The sequence below is a fragment of the Lactuca saligna genome, chromosome 8 (genome assembly GCF_052625555.1).
Source record: "Lactuca saligna cultivar CGN05327 chromosome 8, ASM5262555v1, whole genome shotgun sequence".
In the NCBI taxonomy this organism is placed as follows: Eukaryota; Viridiplantae; Streptophyta; class Magnoliopsida; order Asterales; family Asteraceae; genus Lactuca; species Lactuca saligna.
The window spans coordinates 209,600,700-209,622,317 of NC_136424.1; the positions used below are offsets into that span (position 1 = coordinate 209,600,700).

Sequence of the window (21,618 nt, forward strand, 5' to 3'; positions counted from 1 at the left end):
GTTGGTTATGCATTGATTGTACGAAAAATGCATTGGTAACTCGATGTTATAAATCGCGCTCTTGTGTATAATTCAATGAGTAGTAGAACAAACATATGAGTCGAAGTTTATCTGTTCCTTCTTGGATTAGAAGCTGATATCTGGGCCCCTCGATGATTTTGTTTTGACCTACGTACCGGGCCCGGTCAGAACTAGATTGATGTGTTCAATGAAGTTCTTTGTCAAACAAATCGGAAATCGGGAAACAAACTGTTGGACAATAAGTAAGACATTGTTCCATGTATTTGTCCGACTGATATCTAGAACAGAGGATTATATGATCACTTATCTTAAATGGCGTACCATCATCTTCTCAGTTTCGAGAAACCTTGAAAAGAGCTACGATTGTCGATCGGTTCCTGAAGTCATACTTGCAGTAATAGTTATTAGACTTATCCAAGTGGGAGACTGTTGGATAAGGTGTCTAAGTCCATAACTATTTCTGGTATGTACTTGACCCGGCCCAGCATGGTCCATTTGGGTTGCATGGCACCATGCAATTGGATAGACTAAATGAGAGAAATAACACTTGGAGATTATTAATATATTACAAGTTCTAATATATTAATAATATTATTTGATTAGTTTGATCAAGAATTAATTTAGAATTAATTATGTGATCAAAAGATAACTAATTAAATATATGGGTTGATTATGTAAATCATCCATATCTTGTATAGTGGGCTAAAAGGCTCCATGGACTATCAAGTTGGGTTCCACCCATAGGATGCTCCATGGGAGTTACAAACCCATGGGTCATGGAAATGAAGAGTCATGACACATTAGGGTTTAACCCTAGATGTGTCAACACTATATAAGTAACATGTTCTCCACCTAAAATCGGTTACACTAAGAAATAAGAGGGCTTGGCCGATTTTGAAGAAGTGTGTGTTCTCTCATAAGTTCTTCCAAGAGCATTTGGTGTTGTGTGAAGCATTTGAGGCATCACACTTGGGGTGCTAGGCTCACAAGGTTTCAAGGAACACAAACAACAACAAGGTAAGTTATTCTATCTATACTTTTAGTTAAAATTGTTCCCCATGTATGCTAGATAGGAATATAACCTTGGAATTCAACTTTGCATGACAATTAGACAAACATAGATCCAAGGTTATTAGGGTTGCATGTACACTTAGGAAGTGTTAGAATGCTCAAAACCCATCATATATACCTCCGTGTGACCTCCTACATTTGGCACACCGGCCCCGGCCCTGCTGGCCACGACTAGACGAATCCGAGGTCTTAGGCTTTTTAGCCTGTCCTACTGCTGCCTGGGCCTGCTCCGGCTTCTGCTTCGTGCGAAAGTCCAACTCCATCTCCCTCTCGTAGGCCTTATCTACCATCTCATTTAGGGTCTTGCACCCCGTGAAACTCACAAACTCCCGAATGTCATCTCTCAGCATGGAATGATACAAGGTCCACCTCATATCCTCATCAGTAGCATACTGTGGTATCAGTAGAGCCCACTCCCAAAACTTGGTGGTGATCTCCGCCACCGTCTTGGTGGTTTGCTGCAAATCATGGAACTCCCGTACCAGCCTCTGCACCTCAACGGGTGGTGCAAACTCCTGATCAAAACACCGTACGAACTCGGCCCATGACATCTCGGCCACTCCGGCCGGCCCCAGTTGGCTAGTAACCTCGCCCCACCAACCCCAGGCCCTATCTCACAGCATACATGAAGCAAATCCCACCTTTGCTACATCCGGGAAAGAACTCGTACGCTGGGCATTCTCAATATCTGCTATCCAGTGCAGACTGACAATGGGGTCCCTGGCCCCGAGAAACTCCGGCTCTCCACATGCCTTGAACTCTCTAAAAGAGGGAGTTTGGGCCCCAACCTGGCCCGCTGCAACCTCAGCCCTGAATGACCCGAGTCTCTCCTCCATAAGATCCATGATACCCTCCTTGACTTTCCCGAAGATGATCGGGGTCGCGTCAAGTATGCCCTTGCTAACCTCAGCTGCAATAAGCTCTCGCAGCCTCTCATCAATAGCATCAATAGTGTCTCCTGATCCCGCCCCAGATCCAGATCCGTGTGCTGATCCCCCTGCTCTAAATCGAGTCACCACCATGATGAACTGAAAATCCATAAAACATAATGATAAGGATGCCTATAACAAGAACCCTCCCAACTGGTTCTCCTCCTTACAGTTCTCAGTTACAACATGAGTTTGGGTACTGGTCCTGTGCTTCCAATAGTACGGCCCAATACTACCTTCCACACCTACCCGTACCTTTCCCCTGATGTCCCACCTGCTAAATCCAACTCGCACCATCCCTCGCACCTCATACAAAAAAATGAATCAAGTCCTAGACTGCCCTAGTAGTTGTTCTACTAAAACCAATTCATCATAACAGGTTGCCTTTATGCATGCAAATTGTACACAAAAAGGATCAAATAGACTTTCAAATAAAGATTCTACCCTAAGACCACATCCAAACAAGGAAAAGAAATTAAGGCCAAATCAATCATTCTAAGTCTATAAGCTCCTAGTCGTATACAAATTTAAAAGCATACACATAACAAGTTCCACATATTCACATAGCTCTAAGATAGCGTAACATGGCCATCATACAAGGGAATCACTTACTTGGCTCGGCTGATCACGTGCGTTGCACTCTTATCTTTTATCTTCTCAAAATAACTTTTGTTATTATTATTATTATTATTATTATTACTATTATTATTATTATTATTATTATTATTATTATTATTATTATTATTTTGAAAACAATTTTTTTACCATTTCCTTAGTTTAAGTCCCAACACAGCCGAGAGTGTGCCCGAATCCCTCAAACCAAGGCTCTGATACCAACTTGTAACAACCCAAATTTTCGACAATATTTTTTTCATATTTAATTAATACACATACTTGCATTAACCATAAATTTCATCACAATTGTTTTCAGATCCACCTTTATTACATTTTGTTTAACATTAGAGTGTCCCAAAGGGTAGTAATAAAAGAGAGATAGAGTGCACACCGTGCCATCACGCCTTGCCTTTGCCCTTGGGCTCGGATGTACCTGAAACACATCCACAAACGGTAAGCTTGAAAGCTTAGTGAGTTCCCTAGGGCACACCCACACATAAGCGCAAAGTATCTCATACATGCTAATCGGCCATACAAACAGATAAACCATGCAAACAAACACATAGGGAAGCCCTGAAAACCCTCCAGGGTCTTACTCCGGGTGCCATAGGAACCCCCGCATGGTCTTAGCCCAATGCCTCGGGAACCCCCCGAGGTCTTCGAACTAGGACGCCAAGGAAACCCTCCCAAGTCTTATACCTAAGTGCCCCGGGAACCCCCCGAGGTCTTCCATACCAACATCATCACAAAACACATAGTTTCACAGAATGACTAACACGTAACACATCTCATATAATGGGTCGGCCTTGGTGCCTTAGACCCATGGGTATGGTGAGGAGACTCACCTCTGTTTGCCGAAAACCAAAGCTGCTCTCCTAATAATCTGGAAATCTCGCACGCTGGATAACAGTATTAAATAATATTAGATCTTTAAATTAATCAGGATGGAAAAAAACCCAAGCCCCAAACCCTATTCATGCGGCCCAATTAATCTTTCTTTGAAAATGGGCCCAAAGTCCAAGTCCAAAATCACTAATGGGCCTCTTGGCCCAATAAGGCCCTCCCAAAAGTCCATGACCCCAATCCAAAGATATAGCCCATTTTTCACAGAATGTCGTCAGCCAAATACCAAGTTGAGGCCCAAAAGTCGTCAGCCCTAATACAGGAACGACCCAATCTGTCTTGCGTACGCTCAGCATACCTCTTTGGTACGCGTTGCGTACTAGGATTCCAAGTCTACGTGTAGTGTACACTGAGTACGCCCGACGTTCGACCAGGTTAAGCACTTTCCCCATTAAGTGCTTAATATCCCATTCTTTTACGTCCAAAAGCTAGATCTGAGCTCTTTAACACGTCCTAAGGCATAAAGTTGCTAACTTTATGTCTTTGCATGTTCCTTATGCCTCCAAAACCATCATCAAGACCTTCCCAAGGTCTTTAACTCATACTCAAGGTCAAGACTACCACCAAGATCCTATTTTTATGCTTCTAGATGGCTTAAGGACCCCAAATCTGACTTTTTAATCAAAAAGGGATGACTAAGCCAAGAAATGAGGTCCAAGGCACATCAAAGGGACCAACTACAAAACCCTAGCAAGATCTAAAGAAATAAGAGGAAAGATGTAAGCTTTTTACCTCCAAAAGCTCTGAAAGATGATTAAGATGCAAGATCTAGAAGCACCCACTTGATCCAAGCTTTTTCCAGTAACTCCTTCTCTTAAAATGGGCATTAAAGACCACACATACACACTTATAAGGCTCAAGGATGCTCTATCAAGGTTTCCAAAGGTGCAATAACGTTTAAGGGCAGTGGAGGCTCTCTAGGGTTCACTTCAAGGAGCTTAAAGTCGTTTATATAGGCCTCAAGTCCAAGAATTAGGGTTTTGCTTCCCTGACGTGTACGCCCCGCGTAGCTCATGGTACGCCCAGCGTAACCCCAAACACCCGCGACCAGAAAGGGATGTAGTACGCTAAGCGTACACTTAAGTACGCCCAGTGTCACACCCCCAAACCAGAACGGCGGAAACGTTCGGGGGCGGAGGACGTCATATTCAGTATCATAACAGTTCATAGAAAGGAAAGTACACACCACCATATATATTAAAGTTTCCAAGATGTTTACATAATTGTATTCATTACACGTTCAAAAGATAAATACATAAACATCATACAAAAGAAGTAATTAACGCCAGTGCGTTAATCCTAAAAGTTGATTCCCAAACCTGCTTAGCGGTTCCCTGAGAATACAAGTTAATTCAAGAAAAAGTGTCAACAATTAAGTTGGTGAGTTCATAAGTAGTTTAGAAAAATTGGATGCCCTTCCAAAATGGGTGTATGTTTTCCAGAAAACGTAGCATTTCAAATGTAAAGAGATGTGATTTGTTGTGTTGAAAGTGAATGTATTAGATCCAGAAAATCCCATATTTTCCCTAATGGTTGAGATACGAGTTGTTGTGTTTTCCAAGAAAAACCCTTATTTTCTTATAAAAGTATGAAATGCATATGAATGTTCGTGTTATAAGTTGTAAATAATTGCACCAGGAAAATCCCTTATTTTCCTAACATAAATGGCAGTCTCTAAGACCAAAAATTGCAAGAAACCGTCGTTCAAAAGTTGTGTCATAGTTTTATATAATAAAGCTATACGAAGATCGCATTTGTTAGATGAAGAATAGTTTTAATAGTTACTCGTTCATAAAAGCATAATACCATAATAATTGTATATCCGATGAGTTTTATAACCATACTAAACATAATAAGCCTGTAACGACGTTCTTCAGGCGTCGCAGCGTTATGACAACTGTCACCCCAAAAGACGGACTGTAGCTAACAGTCAGGGCGCGGGATCATGACTTCCCGTATAGATCTATACACATTTGACACGTTCTCCGAACGGGAGACTCTGGTTATAGACAGGACTTGCAGCATTACTTTCTAATAAAGAAAAGTAATGTTTGAAGATATACACGTCTCATGGATTCTCAACTAAGCCTGTATTAAAGTGATAGTTTTGTATGCAAAGTTTATCCTTTTTCACAATGTTTGACAAAGCAAAATCATAAGTTTTTAGAATGTATAAACCGACTTAACAATGAAAGGTACTTTGAAATCATTATATACTTTGTATAAGTCTAATGCACGCAAAGTATGAAAAGAGTTTTCCATAGTAGTAATGAGTTCCAAGTGATTTATTCGATAAAACAAGTGAAGTGAAACTTTATAAAATACACGATAATAAACGTATGTTTACTTGTATTCCCCCCCTAAAAGAGTATAAAAGCATTTAAAATGTATTTAAAGTGTGTTTGAAAGGGGTATGAACTCACTTGAAAGTTTGAAGATAGCAAGATGGAAAACCGGGCAGAGTTTCGTCTCGGGAAATGGATTTTCCTCGGAAATCTCGGGATTCCTCGAGAGTAAAATCGACCTTCGGGACTTGCACAAAATGACCAGGGCTTCGGGGTAGTGCGAGCACGGAAAACGAGGTAAAACGCAAGAAAAAGGAGAGAGAATGAGCAATTTTCCTGGGAACCCTCGCATCCCTTTTATAGGAGGTTGAGAGGCATGCGTACGCGGGGCGTACTCCCGTACGCGGCGCGTACGGGACGTCACTGCTGACCGCATCCTCGGCTGCAGCGCTTCGGACGGGACGGGGGAGGGGATAGCTCGCATAGGGGCGACGTGGACGATCCGACGCCGTGGCCTCGAGTACGCAGGGCGTACACGGGTACGCGGCGCGTACTACGGCCCTAGGCTGACTCCCCTTCGGATAATACCGAATTTTTAATAAAAATTATATATAAATTATTTATCAAACTTCAAAAATTCATATCTCCTTCATACGAAATCCGTTTTTGACGTTCTTTATATCCCCGCGAAGGTGAGACTACGATCTACAACTTTCATTTAGATTCCGTTGGCAAATTCCGAAATTATTTTTATTATTTATTTATTAAAATGACGTGATTGAGGAATTTCTTTAAAAATTCATAACTTATTCATACGATGTCCGATTTGAGCGTTCTTTTTATGCATGTTTGTAGTTTAATGATATCTATGACTTTCATTTAGACACCTAAGGTCAAAAAGTGTTTTATTGAAACTTTGCGTTTTTATGTAACTTCGTATTGCCGGTTTTTGTCGGATAACTTAGAATGGTCATAATTTCTTCGTTATAACTCGGATTTTTGTGTTATTTATATGTTTGGAAACCTTAAGACGATACCTACCTCATAGTGTACTCCAAATAGAGTTTTTGAATACTTCATTTTTCGATGATATTCTAATTCCTTCCTCAAAGAGGTTACAGGACTCGATTTTTACTGACTTGAAATAACGAGTTGTTACATCATCCCCCCCTTAGGGGGAATTTCATCCCGAAATTTTAATACAAAAGAAGAGTCTTAGGGGCTGAGGAAGAGATGTGGATACTTCTTTTGCATTTGATCTTCTCGTTCCCACGTGAACTCAGGTCCCCTTTTAGCATTCCATCGGACCTTTACTATTGGAATGCGACTCTGTTTAGTTCGTTTAACTTCCCTATCCATGATCTCGACGGGTTCTTCCACAAAGTTAAGATTTTCATTTAGTTCGATCTCATCGAGTGGAATTACAAGTGTTTCGTCGGACAAACACTTCTTCAGGTTTGATACGTGGAATACTGGATGTACTTTGTTAAGCTCGATTGGAAGTCGGAGTTTGTAGGCTACTGGACCAACCCTTGAAATGATTTCGAAGGGTCCAATGTACCTAGGATTTAGCTTCCCACGCTTTCCAAAGTGTATCATGCCCTTCCAGGGTGAGACCTTCAGTAGTACTCGATCGCCAATCTGAAATTCTAAGGGTTTACGTCTTTTGTCGGCATAGCTCTTTTGCCTATCCCTCAAGGATTTCAATCGTTCTCGTATTTGCACAATCTTTTCAGTAGTTTCTCTGATGATCTCTGGACCAGTGAGGGTGCTATCAGGGACTAGACCTTTCGCTAGTTGTGTGTCGCCCACTTCCGTCCAGCACAGAGGTGATCTGCACTTACGGCCATAAAGGGCTTCAAATGGAGCAGTATTGATACTAGTATGATAACTATTGTTATAAGAGAACTCAAACAAAGGTAAGTGAACATCCCATGCTTTACCAAAGTCGATTACACATGCTCGTAACATGTCTTCCAAGGTTTGGATCGTTCTTTCGCTCTATCCGTCAGTTTGGGGGTGATAGGCTGTACTCATGTCCAATCTTGTTCCCATGGATTTTTGCAATGATTGCCAGAATCTAGACGTGAATCTGTTGTCTCTATCCGAGATGATAGACATTGGCACTCCATGGAGTCGTACGATCTCTCGGATGTAGATTCTCGATAGCTTTTCCATTTTATCCGTTTCTTTGATCGGTAGGAAATGAGCGGACTTGGTTAATCTATCGACGATTACCCAAATAGTATCTTGGCCACCCTGAGTTTTGGGTAGTTTCATTATGAAGTCCATGGAAATATGCTCCCATTTCCACTCAGGAATTTCAGGTTGTTGGAGTAGTCCTGAGGGTTTTTGGTGTTCTATTTTGATCTTGGCGCAAGTCAAACACTTGCTCACATATGTAGCGATCTCTGCTTTCATGTTTGGCCACCAGTAGAGTTGTTTGAGATCTTGATACATCTTGTCTGACCCGGGGTGCACGGAGTATGGAGTCTTATGTACCTCGCTCATAACTACCTCTCTAAGTCCACCAAACTTGGGTGTCCATATTCGGTTCATGAGGTAGCGTGCTCCGTCACTCTTGATTTCTAAATTCTTGTCCATTCCCCTAAGGGTCTCACCTGTCACGTTTTCGGGTTTTAGGGCCTCTATTTGAGCTTCCTTGACTTGTGCTGACAGATGCGAATGGATCGACATGGCTAATGACTTCACTCTTCGGCCAGAGTACTCCTTACGACTAAGGGCATCTGCCACGACGTTTGCCTTTCCTGGATGATAGCGAATCTCACATTCGTAGTCGTTGAGCAATTCGACCCAACATCGCTGTCTCATGTTCTACTCCTTCTGGTCGAAGATGTGTTGTAGGCTCTTGTGGTCTGTAAAGATAGTGCATTTGGTACCATATAGGTAGTGTCTCCAGATTTTAAGAGCGAAGACCACCGCCCCAGGTTCTAAATCATGAGTGGTGTAGTTGACCTCATGTGTTTTCAGTTGTCGTGAGGCATATGCAATAACCTTTCCTCTCTACATTAGTACACAACCCAGCCCTTGCTTCGAAGCGTCGCAATACACCACAAAATCTTCGGTCCCTTCTGGGAGAGAAAGGATGGGCGCACTGCAAAGGGCCTGTTTCAAAGTCTGAAATGCAGCATCTTGCTTTTCTCCCCAATTGTAGGTCACACCTTTCTGGGTTAAGGCGGTAAGAGGCTTTGCGATGCTAGAGAAATTATGGATGAACCTTCGGTAATACCCAGCAAGACCTAGAAATTGGCAAATTTCTGTTGGTGTAGTTGGCGCAGACCAGTTTTTGATAGCCTTGATTTTTGATGGATCCACGTGGATTCCTTCCTTGCTGACCACGTGACCGAGGAAGTCCACCTTTCTAATCCAAAACTCACATTTTGAGAATTTTGCATACAGTCTCTCAGTCCGTAACGTCTCTAAAACTTGCCTCAGATGTTGACCATGCTCTTCTTTATTCTTTGAATAAATGAGTATGTCGTCTATGAATACTATCACGAATTTATCCAAGAATGGACGACATACCCGATTCATTAGATCCATGAATACGGTCGGGGCATTGGTTAGTCCGAACGGCATCACTACGAACTCGTAATGTCCGTATAGTGTTCGGAAGGCCGTCTTGGGAATATCACTCTCCAGGACTCGCAGCTGGTGATATCCCGACCTCAGATCGATCTTGGAGAAGTAGTTGGCTCCTTGGAGTTGGTCGAATAAGTCATCGATTCGGGGTAGGGGGTATCGGTTCTTGATGGTAAGTTTGTTGAGTTCTCGGTAGTCGATGCACATTCTGAATGATCCGTCCTTCTTTTTCACGAATAGTACGGGTGCTCCCCATGGCTAGAAGCTCGGCCTGATGAATCCTTTTCCAAGTAGTTCGTTCAGTTGGCTGGATAGCTCTTGCATCTCTGTCGGGGCTAATCGATAGGGTGCTTTGGCTACTGGGGTAGCTCCGGGAACCAGATCGATTCTGAACTCAACTTGTCTCGCGGGAGGTATTCCCGGGAGGTCCTTGGGAAAAACGTCGGGAAAATCGCATACGTCGGGCACACTTTTGATGTCCTGGACTTCGCGTTTCACATCTACAACATGTGCCAAGAACATGTGACACTCCTTGCATAGGCATTTCCAAGCTTGGATACTTGAGATGATACGAAGAGTGGTACTGGGTTTGTCGCCCAAGACAATGAAAGTTTCGCCGGTTGGCAGATTAAGGCGAACGGCCTTATCGTAACATAGAATGTCCGCATGATGAGAACTCAGCCAATCCATGCCAATGATGACATCGAAATTCTTAATCGAGACTGGCATGAGGTTGATTGAAAAGGGATTATCGTTTAAAGTTAGGGTGCTGTTTAAGTATATCTCCTTAGTGCCTTCGGTTTTCCCGTTGGCCATTTCTACTATGAATGGTTCACTTAATGATTGTGGTATTGATTTTAGCAGGCCTTTAAAGTCGTGACTCACAAAACTCCTTTCCGCTCCACTATCAAACAAAATGCATGCATACGAGTTATCCAGAAGAAACGTACCCGTAACAACATTAGGGTCCGCAATGGCTTCATCTTGTCCCATTGCGAAAACTCGGCCCCTTCCGCCGGTATTCCGGTTGTTTGCCTTTGGGCAGTCCCTGCGGTAGTGCCCTGTGTCTCCGCACTCAAAGCAAGCATGGCTTACCCCGGTATTAGTAGTGGGGACGGATGGTTGGGTTGGCTCTTTGCAATAGCGGGCTGTATGTCCCTTCTTATTACACTTGGTGCATTGAAGATCATGGCAAGGACCGTGGTGGTGGAAGCTGCATCGGTTGCACTTAGGAAGTTTCCCATTATATGAGCTTGTGGGGGCAGGGTTCGCAGGTACAGTCATAGCGTGGGTTGCTATTACTTATTGTTTCTTGGGGTTTTCCTGGAGGGTTTGTCCCCTCCTTTTGTTCCAAGGCCTACTCTGGCCCTGAGCCTCCCTAGGTGGATTTGTGGTTGTTGAAATGATACCGTGTTTTACTCCGTGGTCGATGAGTCGTTGAGCCAGGTGTTTAGCGCTGTTGTAGGTAACAGGGCCGGAAGCTAGGACATGCCCTTGAATCTGGGGTGACAACCCCCAAATGTACCTTTCAACCTTCTTTGATTTTGGGTTGACCATGGTAGGGCACAGTGCAGCGAGGTCGTTGAACCTAGCTGTGTAGGTGGCTAGGTCAGACCCAGTCATTTTCAGATTCCAGAGCTCCTGCTCAAGCTTTTGCACTTCGCCCCTTGGGCAGTATTCTTCCAGTAGTAGAACCTTTAGATCGTCCCAACTCATGGCGTTGGCGACAGTGAGCGTCACTGAATTCACATGGCTTTTCCACCAAGTGAGGGCTCGATCTACGAAAGTGCAAGCAGCGAACTTGACTTTGCTTGCTTCCAGGCATGAGCAGATCTCGAAGACCGTTTCGATCTTCTCGAACCATTGCATTAGTGCAATGACTCCCCCAGTTCCATTAAAAGTTTTTGGCTTAGCGTTAGAGAACTCCTTGTAAGTACATTCTCTTCCTTGGCCATGACCAGTGCCATGATTTGGATGATTCGTGCTGCTTCCCGCCCCTCCATTTCCGTGGGAGCTTATTTGCGAGAGGGCTGCAGTTACTGCTGCTGTGATAGCAGCCTGGACCATGGTTGGATCATAAGTTGGTGGTGGAGGTGGTGGTGGTGCCGTGCCCGGCCTGGGCCTTAGGTTTGGACGAGGAGGCATCGCGCTGCCAAAAGAAAAAAAAAATGGAAAATTTTATAAGTTTTGGCAGTTCAGAGTTGAATGATATTGAGTTAACTTCTAATAGTTCTAAGAAGTTGGGTTTGACTGACACAATGTTTTGAGCTTGAAAGTAAAGTTTGAATAGATGTACCAATGAATTGAACGAATTGCGCATGATTAACAACAACAAGAAAAGGGGTATACCCTTATATATATTAAACATATAGTTGTGTTACAGCGGGGTCTAGACAAAAGTTCTTGGCCTTTCTAAAGGCCTCCGATTACAGAACAATTTAAAGAAAATAATACTTTTATCCGAAGTCCTAATTTATAACAAAATTTGAGAGTCGGGCAAGTACTACTTGCGGCGCGATTTGCGTTTGGAGCTCGACTCCGTGTCGGACTGCTTTGACTCCATGAGGCGTCTATCAAACGCGGCTTATTGTTCTCTTAATTCTGCGTAGGCCGCATTTGCTTGTGCTTGAAATGCTTCGGCGCGAATGTGGATGTCGTTCTGCAACAACTCTAGGAGGTTGATATCGGCCGTGTGGATTTTTACTTCCACATTGACCTCTCGGATTCGGTTGGCTTGCACTCCGGATTGATAGCACTGGTTGGCGAGTTTGCCAACCATGACCGGAAGTGCTCGGTCGGCTGATCCCCCGCCTCTCACATCATATAAGTCTCGGCACATGCCGTAGGGAGGGCGTAAGCTTTGTTGTTGGCTCCAATGATGGAGGTGACTTCCCCACACTGGAGTGGGTCCTTGGAAGTTCCTCACGTGGACGGGAGGTTGTGGGATTGGTGGATTTATAATTTCTGGCTCTGAATCCGTGCCAGAGTCATCCCCTCCCTCCAACTCTATAGGCTCTTCGTCTTCTTCAGGATCTACTTCGATCCATCCTCCATTACCTTGGTTGGGGTAGTAGGGGTCATTGGGGTGATGGAATCCCGCCATTTAGACTATACGAGAATAAAGTTAAAAATTTACTATAAGCTAGAGCACATGAAACTTAACCTTAAGTTTAATGGTTGACGGCACTCGAATACTCCCTTAGTATTTTTTTAACGATATGCTTTTGGTAAGTTTTAAATTTGTTGTCCATTGCAGACACTCCTTGGCATACGTTAGTCGGCTCTTGGACAAATATAGTTGATCAGGCTATATTCTTCCCAGTTCCGATTACATGTCCCAAGGCGTACCTGCACTGGACAACTTATTTATAATACTTCTAATGTTATTTACTATGAAACTGTTATTAGTATAAAATGAGTGCATGCTTACCTTAAAACTAATTAAATTTAATTTCAAAAGTATGAATTTTCTCAGAGTGTTTTTGCCCAGTTAAGTTTATAGTTGTATATCAAAAAGGAATGGTTTTGATATACTTAATTCCCTATAAACAAAGCTCTGATACCAATCTGTCACACCCCCAAACCAGAATGGCGGAAACGTTCGGGGGCGGAGGACGTCATATTCAGTATCATAACAGTTCATAGAAAGGAAAGTACACACCACCATATATATATTAAAGTTTCCAAGATGTTTACATAATTGTATTCATTACACGTTCAAAAGATAAATACATAAACATCATTCAAAAGAAGTAATTAACGCCAGCGCGTTAATCCCAAAAGTTAATTCCCAAACCTGCTTAGCGGTTCCCTGAGAATACAAGTTAATTCAATAAAAAGTGTCAACAATTAAGTTGGTGAGTTCATAAGTAGTTTAGAAAAAATTGGATGCCATTCCAAAATGGGTGTATGTTTTCCAGAAAACGCAGCATTTCAAATGTAAAGAGATGTGATTTGTTATGTTGAAAGTGAATGTATTAGATCCAGAAAATCCCATATTTTCCCTAATGGTTGAGATACGAGTTGTTGTGTTTTCCAAGAAAAACCCTTATTTTCTTATAAAAGTATGAAATGCATATGAATGTTCGTGTTATAAGTTGTAAATAATTGCACCAGGAAAATCCCTTATTTTCCTAACATAAATGGCAGTCTCTAAGACCAAAAATTGCAAGAAACCGTCGTTCAAAAGTTGTGTCATAGTTTTATATAATAAAGCTATACGAAGATCGCATTTGTTAGATGAAGAATAGTTTTAATAGTTACTCGTTCATAAAAGCATAATACCATAATAATTGTATATCCGATGAGTTTTATAACCATACTAAACATAATATGCCTGTAACGACGTTCTTCAGGCGTCGCAGCGTTATGACAACTGTCACCCCAAAAGACGGACTGTAGCTAACAGTCAGGGCGCGGGATCATGACTTCCCGTATAGATCTATACACATCTGACACGTTCTCCGAACGGGAGACTCTGGTTATAGACAGGACTTGCAGCATTACTTTCTAATAAAGAAAAGTAACGTTTAAAGATATACACGTCTCATGGATTCTCAACTAAGCCTGTATTAAAGTGATAGTTTTGTATGCAAAGTTTATCCTTTTTCACAATGTTTGATAAAGCAAAATCATAAGTTTTTAGAATGTATAAACCGACTTAACAATGAAAGGTACTTTGAAATCATTATATACTTTGTATAAGTCTAATGCACGCAAAGTATGACAAGAGTTTTCCATAGTAGTAATGAGTTCCAAGTGATTTATTCGATAAAACAAGTGAAGTGAAACTTTATAAAATACACGATAATAACCGTATGTTTACTTGTATTCCCCCCCCCCCCCCCCCCCTAAAAGAGTATAAAAGCATTTAAAATGTATTTAAAGTGTGTTTGAAAGGGGTATGAACTCACTTGAAAGTTTGAAGATAGCAAGATGGAAAACCGGGCAGAGTTTCATCTCGGGAAATGGATTTTCCTCGGAAATCTTGGGATTCTTTGGGAGTAAAATCGACCTTCGGGACTTGCACAAAATGACCAGGGTTTCGGGGTAGTGCGAGCACGGAAAACGAGGTAAAACACAAGAAAAAGGAGAGAGAATGAGCCATTTTCCCGGGAACCCTCGCATCCCTTTTATAGGGGGTTGAGAGGCATGCGTACACGGGGCGTACTCCCGTATGCGGCGCGTACGGGACGTCACTGCTGACCGCATCCTCGGCTGCAGCACTTCGGACGGGACGGGGGAGGGGGTAGCTCGCATAGGGGCAACGTGGATGATCCGAGGCCGTGGCCTCGAGTACGCAGGGCGTACGCGGGTACGCGGCGCGTACTACGGCCCTAGGCTGACTCCCCTTCGGATAATACCGAATTTTTAATAAAAATTATATATAAATTATTTATCAAACTTCAAAAATTCATATCTCCTTCATACGAACTCCGTTTTTGACGTTCTTTATATCCCCGCAAAGGTGAGACTACGGTCTACAACTTTCATTTAGATTCCGTTGGCAAATTCCGAAATTATTTTTATTATTTATTTATTAAAATGACGTGATTAAGGAATTTCTTTAAAAATTCATAACTTATTCATACGATGTCCGATTTGAGCGTTCTTTTTATGCATGTTTGTAGTTTAACGATATCTATGACTTTCATTTAGACAGCTAAGGTCAGAAAGTGTTTTATTGAAACTTTGCGTTTTTACGCAACTTCGTATTGCCGGTTTTTGTCGGATAACTTAGAATGGTCATAATTTCTTCGTTATAACTCGGATTTTTGTGTTATTTATATGTTTGGAAACCTTAAGACGATACCTACCACATAGTGTACTCCAAATAGAGTTTTTGAATACTTCATTTTTCGATGATATTCTAATTCCTTCCTCAAAGAGGTTACAGGACTCAATTTTTACTGACTTGAAATAACGGGTTGTTACACCCAGCATACTAAGGGACCATTTATGCCAAAAATTCTTATTCAAAGGTTCCAAGACATACCTTTATTTTTCTCGGATGTGAAACGTGTACTGCCACCAGACGTATTTAGGGTAATGTTTTCCAAACTACCGATTCGCTACACCTTCTTACAATCTAGAGGTTTTCTGCACATGTAGAGAAATGTTCGTAACTTTTAAGCACGAAGAATGAATCTTTCCATGAAGACAACACCATATAGTTGATAAAAGCTTCAGTTTTTAAAATCAGGTTTCTTCTTCTTAATTTAGGGTTTCACGTGAATTGAACTTTTATGTGATTTTCAGTCGGCGCCCTAAGTTTTTACAATTCGTTTATGGAGTTTTAGTATTGAATTAGTTCTGTGTAATAACATATTCATGTATCATAGGCCGTAATCTAGGGCATGTCTGGGAAGAAAGCTTAATATTTTTAAAATTTGCTATTTTCTTAAATTATCTATTTTGCTTCCTTTTGAAAGGTAATCTTTGACATATACACTCCACAAGGAGTGCCTATCCCTACAAACAAATGTGCTAAGGCTGCTGAGATTTTCAGTGATCCTAAAGTTGTAGCACTAGTTCCTTGGTAGTTTTTTTGAGTGAAAATTTATTGAATATTTAATAATTATCTTTGTTTTGAAGAAAAACTTATACATTTGTTTCAATGATGTAATTTAAGGTTTGGAATTGAGCAAGAGTACACTTTGCTTCAACAAGATGTGAAGTGGCCTTTGGGTTGGCCTGTTGGAGGCTACCCTGGTCTTCAGGTCTAAATATAATCATCATATTCTACTGGAATCAACCATTCCATTCCTTTTCCTAATTATTGTTAAACAGATTCCATGTAAATCACTTTTATTTAATCTATTTCCTTTTTCCAATTCATAGGGTCCATACTACTGTGGTGTGGGGGCAGATAAGTCATTTGGAAGGGACATATCTGATGCACATTACAAGGCCTATTTATACGCTGGAATCAACATCAGTGGAACCAATGGTGAAGTCATGCCAGGACAGGTTTTTTTGTATTCATTTTCTTTATTATTTAAAATATTTTTTATAAAATCAAAAATTTTATACCACAAATTATGTCTCATAGTGGGAATTCCAAGTGGGTCCCAGCATTGGAATCGAAGCCGGAGACCATATTTGGTGTGCCTGATACCTCCTTGAGGTAAAACGTCTCCATTCCATATTTCCATTTCCACCAACAAAGGTCAATTCCGTGTTCATATGAATTTAATGTTAATGGTTCTGAATTGGAATTTTTTTTCATTCATGATTAATAGAAAATGTGGTGATTTAGGGAACGCCCTAAAAGTGTTTGAAGAAATGCCAAAGAGAAATATGTTGGTATTGATTGTTCAACATGTCATGACAGTCTCAAATTGTATTCATGGTTAGTGATGGAATTTTTATCAAATGTTTATCGATTGTGCATCTTATCTCCATTGTGCTACTGATTTATTGATTTATGCATTTTTTACTTAGATATTTTTCTAACAGTATGCATATGATAACTGATTCTTGAATTCAAATTCTATCGGAATGGAATCACGAATTCCAATTCCTGTTGGAATGGAATATATATATATATATATATATATATATATATATATATATATATATATATATATATATATATATATATATATTCTCACTGATTTATGCATGTTTTACAATTCTTGGTTATTGGTATTGACGCAATTCACAAGTCTGCATATTTTTCCAAAGGAAGTTAGTTTTTTATTTTCTATTTGCTAATGCATTATTGTATTCTAAACAACAATTAGATTTGTTTTCACAGAGGTTGATGCTTGAAGAACGGACCACAAAATTGAAAGTGATTCTCAGCAACATTATTCTTTTAGAATGTATTAGTGTTTTTGTTAGATTTTGATGTTTTTTTTTCCAATTTGAAGTTTTTTAGTTTTATTGTTTAACAATAAATGTAATTCTTAACAATTGTTACATGTATTCTATAATAATTAATGTAATTTTTGTTATTTTACAAGAAATTTTTAAAGTCATGATCAAGAAATAGGTTCAAGAATATTTTTATTATTTTATGTTTCGATAATATTTATATTTTTGAATAAACTTATAAACATATTCTGTCAAAATATCCAAATTAAAAAAATTTATAATTCGTAAAATCGGATTTTTAAAATTAATAGAATCTATGATCCCTTAATATATGCAATTTTCCTTTATTAAATATATATTAATTGACTAAAATACCTTTGTAATTAAATTAAATGGTTTTTCAATTTTATTTAATTCAATAATATGTATTAATCACTTTCTTAAAATAAGTAAAATGATTGACCCACAATCATTCTTACATTCGTTATCAACATACAATAACCCATTTTCCCTTCATGCCATAAGGACCATTTATGTAATTTGCACGTGCTACAAGGACCATTTATGTAACTTTTTCTACTATTTATTATTTATTATTTAATTTGTTTAAAATTCTATGGTTTAGAATTTTTTTGACGTTTTGTTTAAATATACTCTTGATGTTTCTTTTTTTAATTTTTCCGTTTGCATTTTTTTTTTGATATTTTTTTTGTATAATTTTTTCTATTTTTTGGCATTTTATTCGAATACATTTATTAATATTTCTTTTGACTTTTTCCTTGAATAATTTCTTATGTTTTTTTAAAAAAAAATTTGACGTTTCGTTCAAATACATTTTTTATTGATTTTTTTTACATTTTGTTTGTTTATATTTGTTAAAGATTTCATGGTCACTATGGTTATAATTCGTATCTTAATTCACTTACAATCATATTTTTCTACTTTTTTTATTCTTTTAATATATATATATATATATATATATATATATATATATATATATATATATATATATATATGTAGGGTTAGGTTATTTTGTTTTTAGTAACTATTATGTGTTAGAATGCACAGATCTGGACCACCGGATGAATAGAATCAATGATCATGATCTGAGGGTCTATGATATTACAATAGGATAACATGTACCCTATAATCACACAAATTTCAGCAAAATGGTATTTTGGTCAATTAACCTATTTTTAAAAAAAAATGAAATTTTTGGATTTTAAGAGATCATTAACACTGCTAATTTTAAAAATCTAAATTTTTAAATTAATTTAATTAATTCTAAACATAATTTATAAAAATAACTGATTTTATTCCGTCAGAATGGATTTTTTTTAATGTTGTTCTTTCAGAGTTCTATTCTATTAGTATATTAATGAAAAATAACAGAATTCTTGAACTCCTAGTTGAAGAATAACAACATTTTAATATTTTCATATACATTTGAACTTAAATACAAATTCATACATATTCTTATATACTAATAGCCTTATATATTTTAATATATTTATACATATTATAAAAGAATACCATAAAAAATCATCATTCTTGAATATACAGTTAATAAATAAATACAAGTGTAATTCTTAAAAAATAAGAAGATTCTTAAGCTGTGAGTGTCATCAATATTTGGCTCGTTCTTCAAGTCATTCTTATGAGGTCTTCAAGCCATTCTTCTAACCATTCCAATCACAAATGCAACAAAAACTAATAATGGTTAAAAACATGTTGCTTGCAATTCCTATTAATTTATACATTCTAGCAGAATACATATAATACATTTCGGTAGAATATACAGAACACAATCTTGCATAATACATAGAATACAATCTCGTAGAATACATAGAAAAAAATCTGCTAGTTATAACTTTACATGCCATTATAAAGAATTAAAAGCATGTGATTTGCCATTTACAGTTGTAATTCTCTATATATAAACATTCTAAAGTATAGAATGTATAAATGCATTATGTCCGAATTACTCGTATGTTACTTGCAATTCCTAGCACTTTATATATTCTGGAAGAATACATAGAATACGATAGAATACATAGAATACATTCTGACAGAATATGTCACAACTAGCATTTTTGCTAGGAAATTCTACTCTCATGCAATCATTCAACCCGTACAATGATTGGTACTCTAAGCAAATATCATACTCCATTCTCATTCAAATATATCTCATATGTTTAAATAAGGGTTGGAAACCCTAGAAAGCCCGATTCCAGTCTAATGTGTTCTAGGATTCTCTTGTTGGGCCTAATGGACCAATAAGTATCCAAGTTAACTACTTTAGGCTTAAAAACCCTAATTATGTTCTAATTGGACCCAATTTATAAATACATAATATTTTGGGCCATGATGGGCCATAAAGGATTTAATTAGCCCTAATGGGCCCTAAACTAATTTCTTTTACCATTTTGGGCCGTGAGCCTCCTTAAGAGCCAATGGGCCGAAAAATAATTTTTGGGGTCCATAAATATTCAAACAAGGCCAAGGTTGAAACCAAGTCATTTCACTCTTAATTCTTTGGCCCAATACATATATATTTATATATGAGTGTAAAAAAAATTAGAAAAGGAAATGTAAGAAAGAATTAAGGGATAAGTGACACCTTGTAATTGCATGGAAGACATCCATGCATTGTCCTCCATGTATCTAGGCATGCAAGGTTTACCTTCCATGTATCAAGGCAAAGCCTTTCCCCTCCCTTTCTTCTATCTTCGGCCAAACACCCCACAACACCACCCCCAATTCTTCTTTCAAACTCTCTCAATAACCCTTCATCCTCCTCTAGACATTTTCGAGATTGTGGGCATTTCCAAGAAGCTCTTCCACTAAGATCATCATTTTTGGTAAGTTAATACTTGGATCTATGGTTTAGTTTCTTGATTAGTTCAAAAACCTCTTCTTAACCCGTAATATTTCATGATCTATATTCTTAAACTTCATGGAATTCGAAAACTCCTTCAAGGAGCTTGTTAGGGCCGAGAATCACATCACCTCCTACCATTCCTTCTTCAAACCAAGAACAACAAAGCAAAGGTGAGTTCATACCCCCTTGATTTCTGTTTTCACTTGTTTTTGGGGGGAGAATACAAGCCATATGTGTAGATCTATGTATTTATGCTTGATTATGTGTGTTTTCTTAAAACATTTGGTGATCATGTGTTGATTCCTTCACTAATCTAAAAAGATGTTAAGAAACTTGAAGTGTATCACTAGGATCTCCATATGAATCATGAGAAAAGTATGTTTTATCACATATAATGCATTTAAACTTTTAGATCTAGGATTTGTACACTTGAAATAGCAAAAATGAGTGTTGTATTCAAAGATCTATAAGCTAAACTCACAAAACAGCCCTTGACAGGAAAGTTTTGGTCCAATCTCGGACTGTTTTGACCATTCAAATGGACGTATTTTTCAAAACTGTTTTACATGGCTAAAGTTCAGGTTTATACCTTTAAAATGACTACTCGCACGTTTTCATATGATTTTTCTACAATTTTTGGCGAATTTTACAAAACTGTCTATCATATTTGAAATAATTTCGGACCAACCTGTGAAGATGAACAATTTCACACTTGTTAGAAGCCATCAAAAATTATGAGAAAATTTTGGAACAAAGTAGACAAAATTTCTAAACTTTTAGAGTTTACGGATCCAAATTTCGACTTACGATGATTTTTCTACAAATTTTCAAACAACTAGGTCGGAAAAGTTCAAAAACCAGAAAATGTGCGTTTTCACAAAACTCAAGTTAAGAATGTTATTTTTGACAAAAAGGGATTTTAAAAATGTTGTTTTTACTACAAAATAGTTATCATAACAAGTTTTGAACAAAATGGAGACCAAAGTGTTATTCTTACAAAAATTGGGCCTTAATCCTAAATTTTTCGCTTATTGGGTCAAGAGTATCATTTTACAAAAAGTGGGCTTTAGATTTCAAATATGTAAATAATCAATGCCAAAACGAACAAAACAATAACAAACACGAACCCGACACGATGAAATGCTAGTACCTCAACTATCGGCGATATACAATACACCCTCAACACCAAAATCGTTATCAAACGAATTGATTCGGTCTCGAATCAATATCAAATCCGAAACTACTAACACTATGACACTCGATACACACATGGAACTCTCGGAACTCTATACTCTCGTGGAACTACTCAATACGTCGACGTACCTTCCTTAGGCCCAAAAGTTTCAAATCATGCTCGTTGGGCCTAGCTAGCCCGATGACATGATCTTTAGGCCCAAAGGATACTTGCTTACATGTAGTTGGGTCTAATACGACTTAACCTCGTGTAAAAGGACTTTCAATGGCAAACGTGCTGTTGGTCCCCAAGGGTCCT

The 21,618-nt window shown here is 38.7% G+C and overlaps 1 protein-coding gene across 1 annotated transcript; it reads left to right on the forward strand.

The window, feature by feature from the left end:
• The first annotated feature begins 2,605 nt into the window (after positions 1–2,605).
• On the forward strand, positions 2,606–16,553 carry LOC145010464 (glutamine synthetase, chloroplastic-like). Its single transcript, XM_078969002.1, has 5 exons — positions 2,606–2,650; positions 15,859–15,965; positions 16,059–16,146; positions 16,268–16,396; positions 16,479–16,553. Exons 1-5 carry the CDS (start codon positions 2,606–2,608, stop codon positions 16,539–16,541), a joined length of 432 nt encoding a protein of 143 aa, XP_078825128.1. The 3' UTR covers positions 16,542–16,553.
• The last annotated feature ends 5,065 nt before the right edge of the window (positions 16,554–21,618 follow it).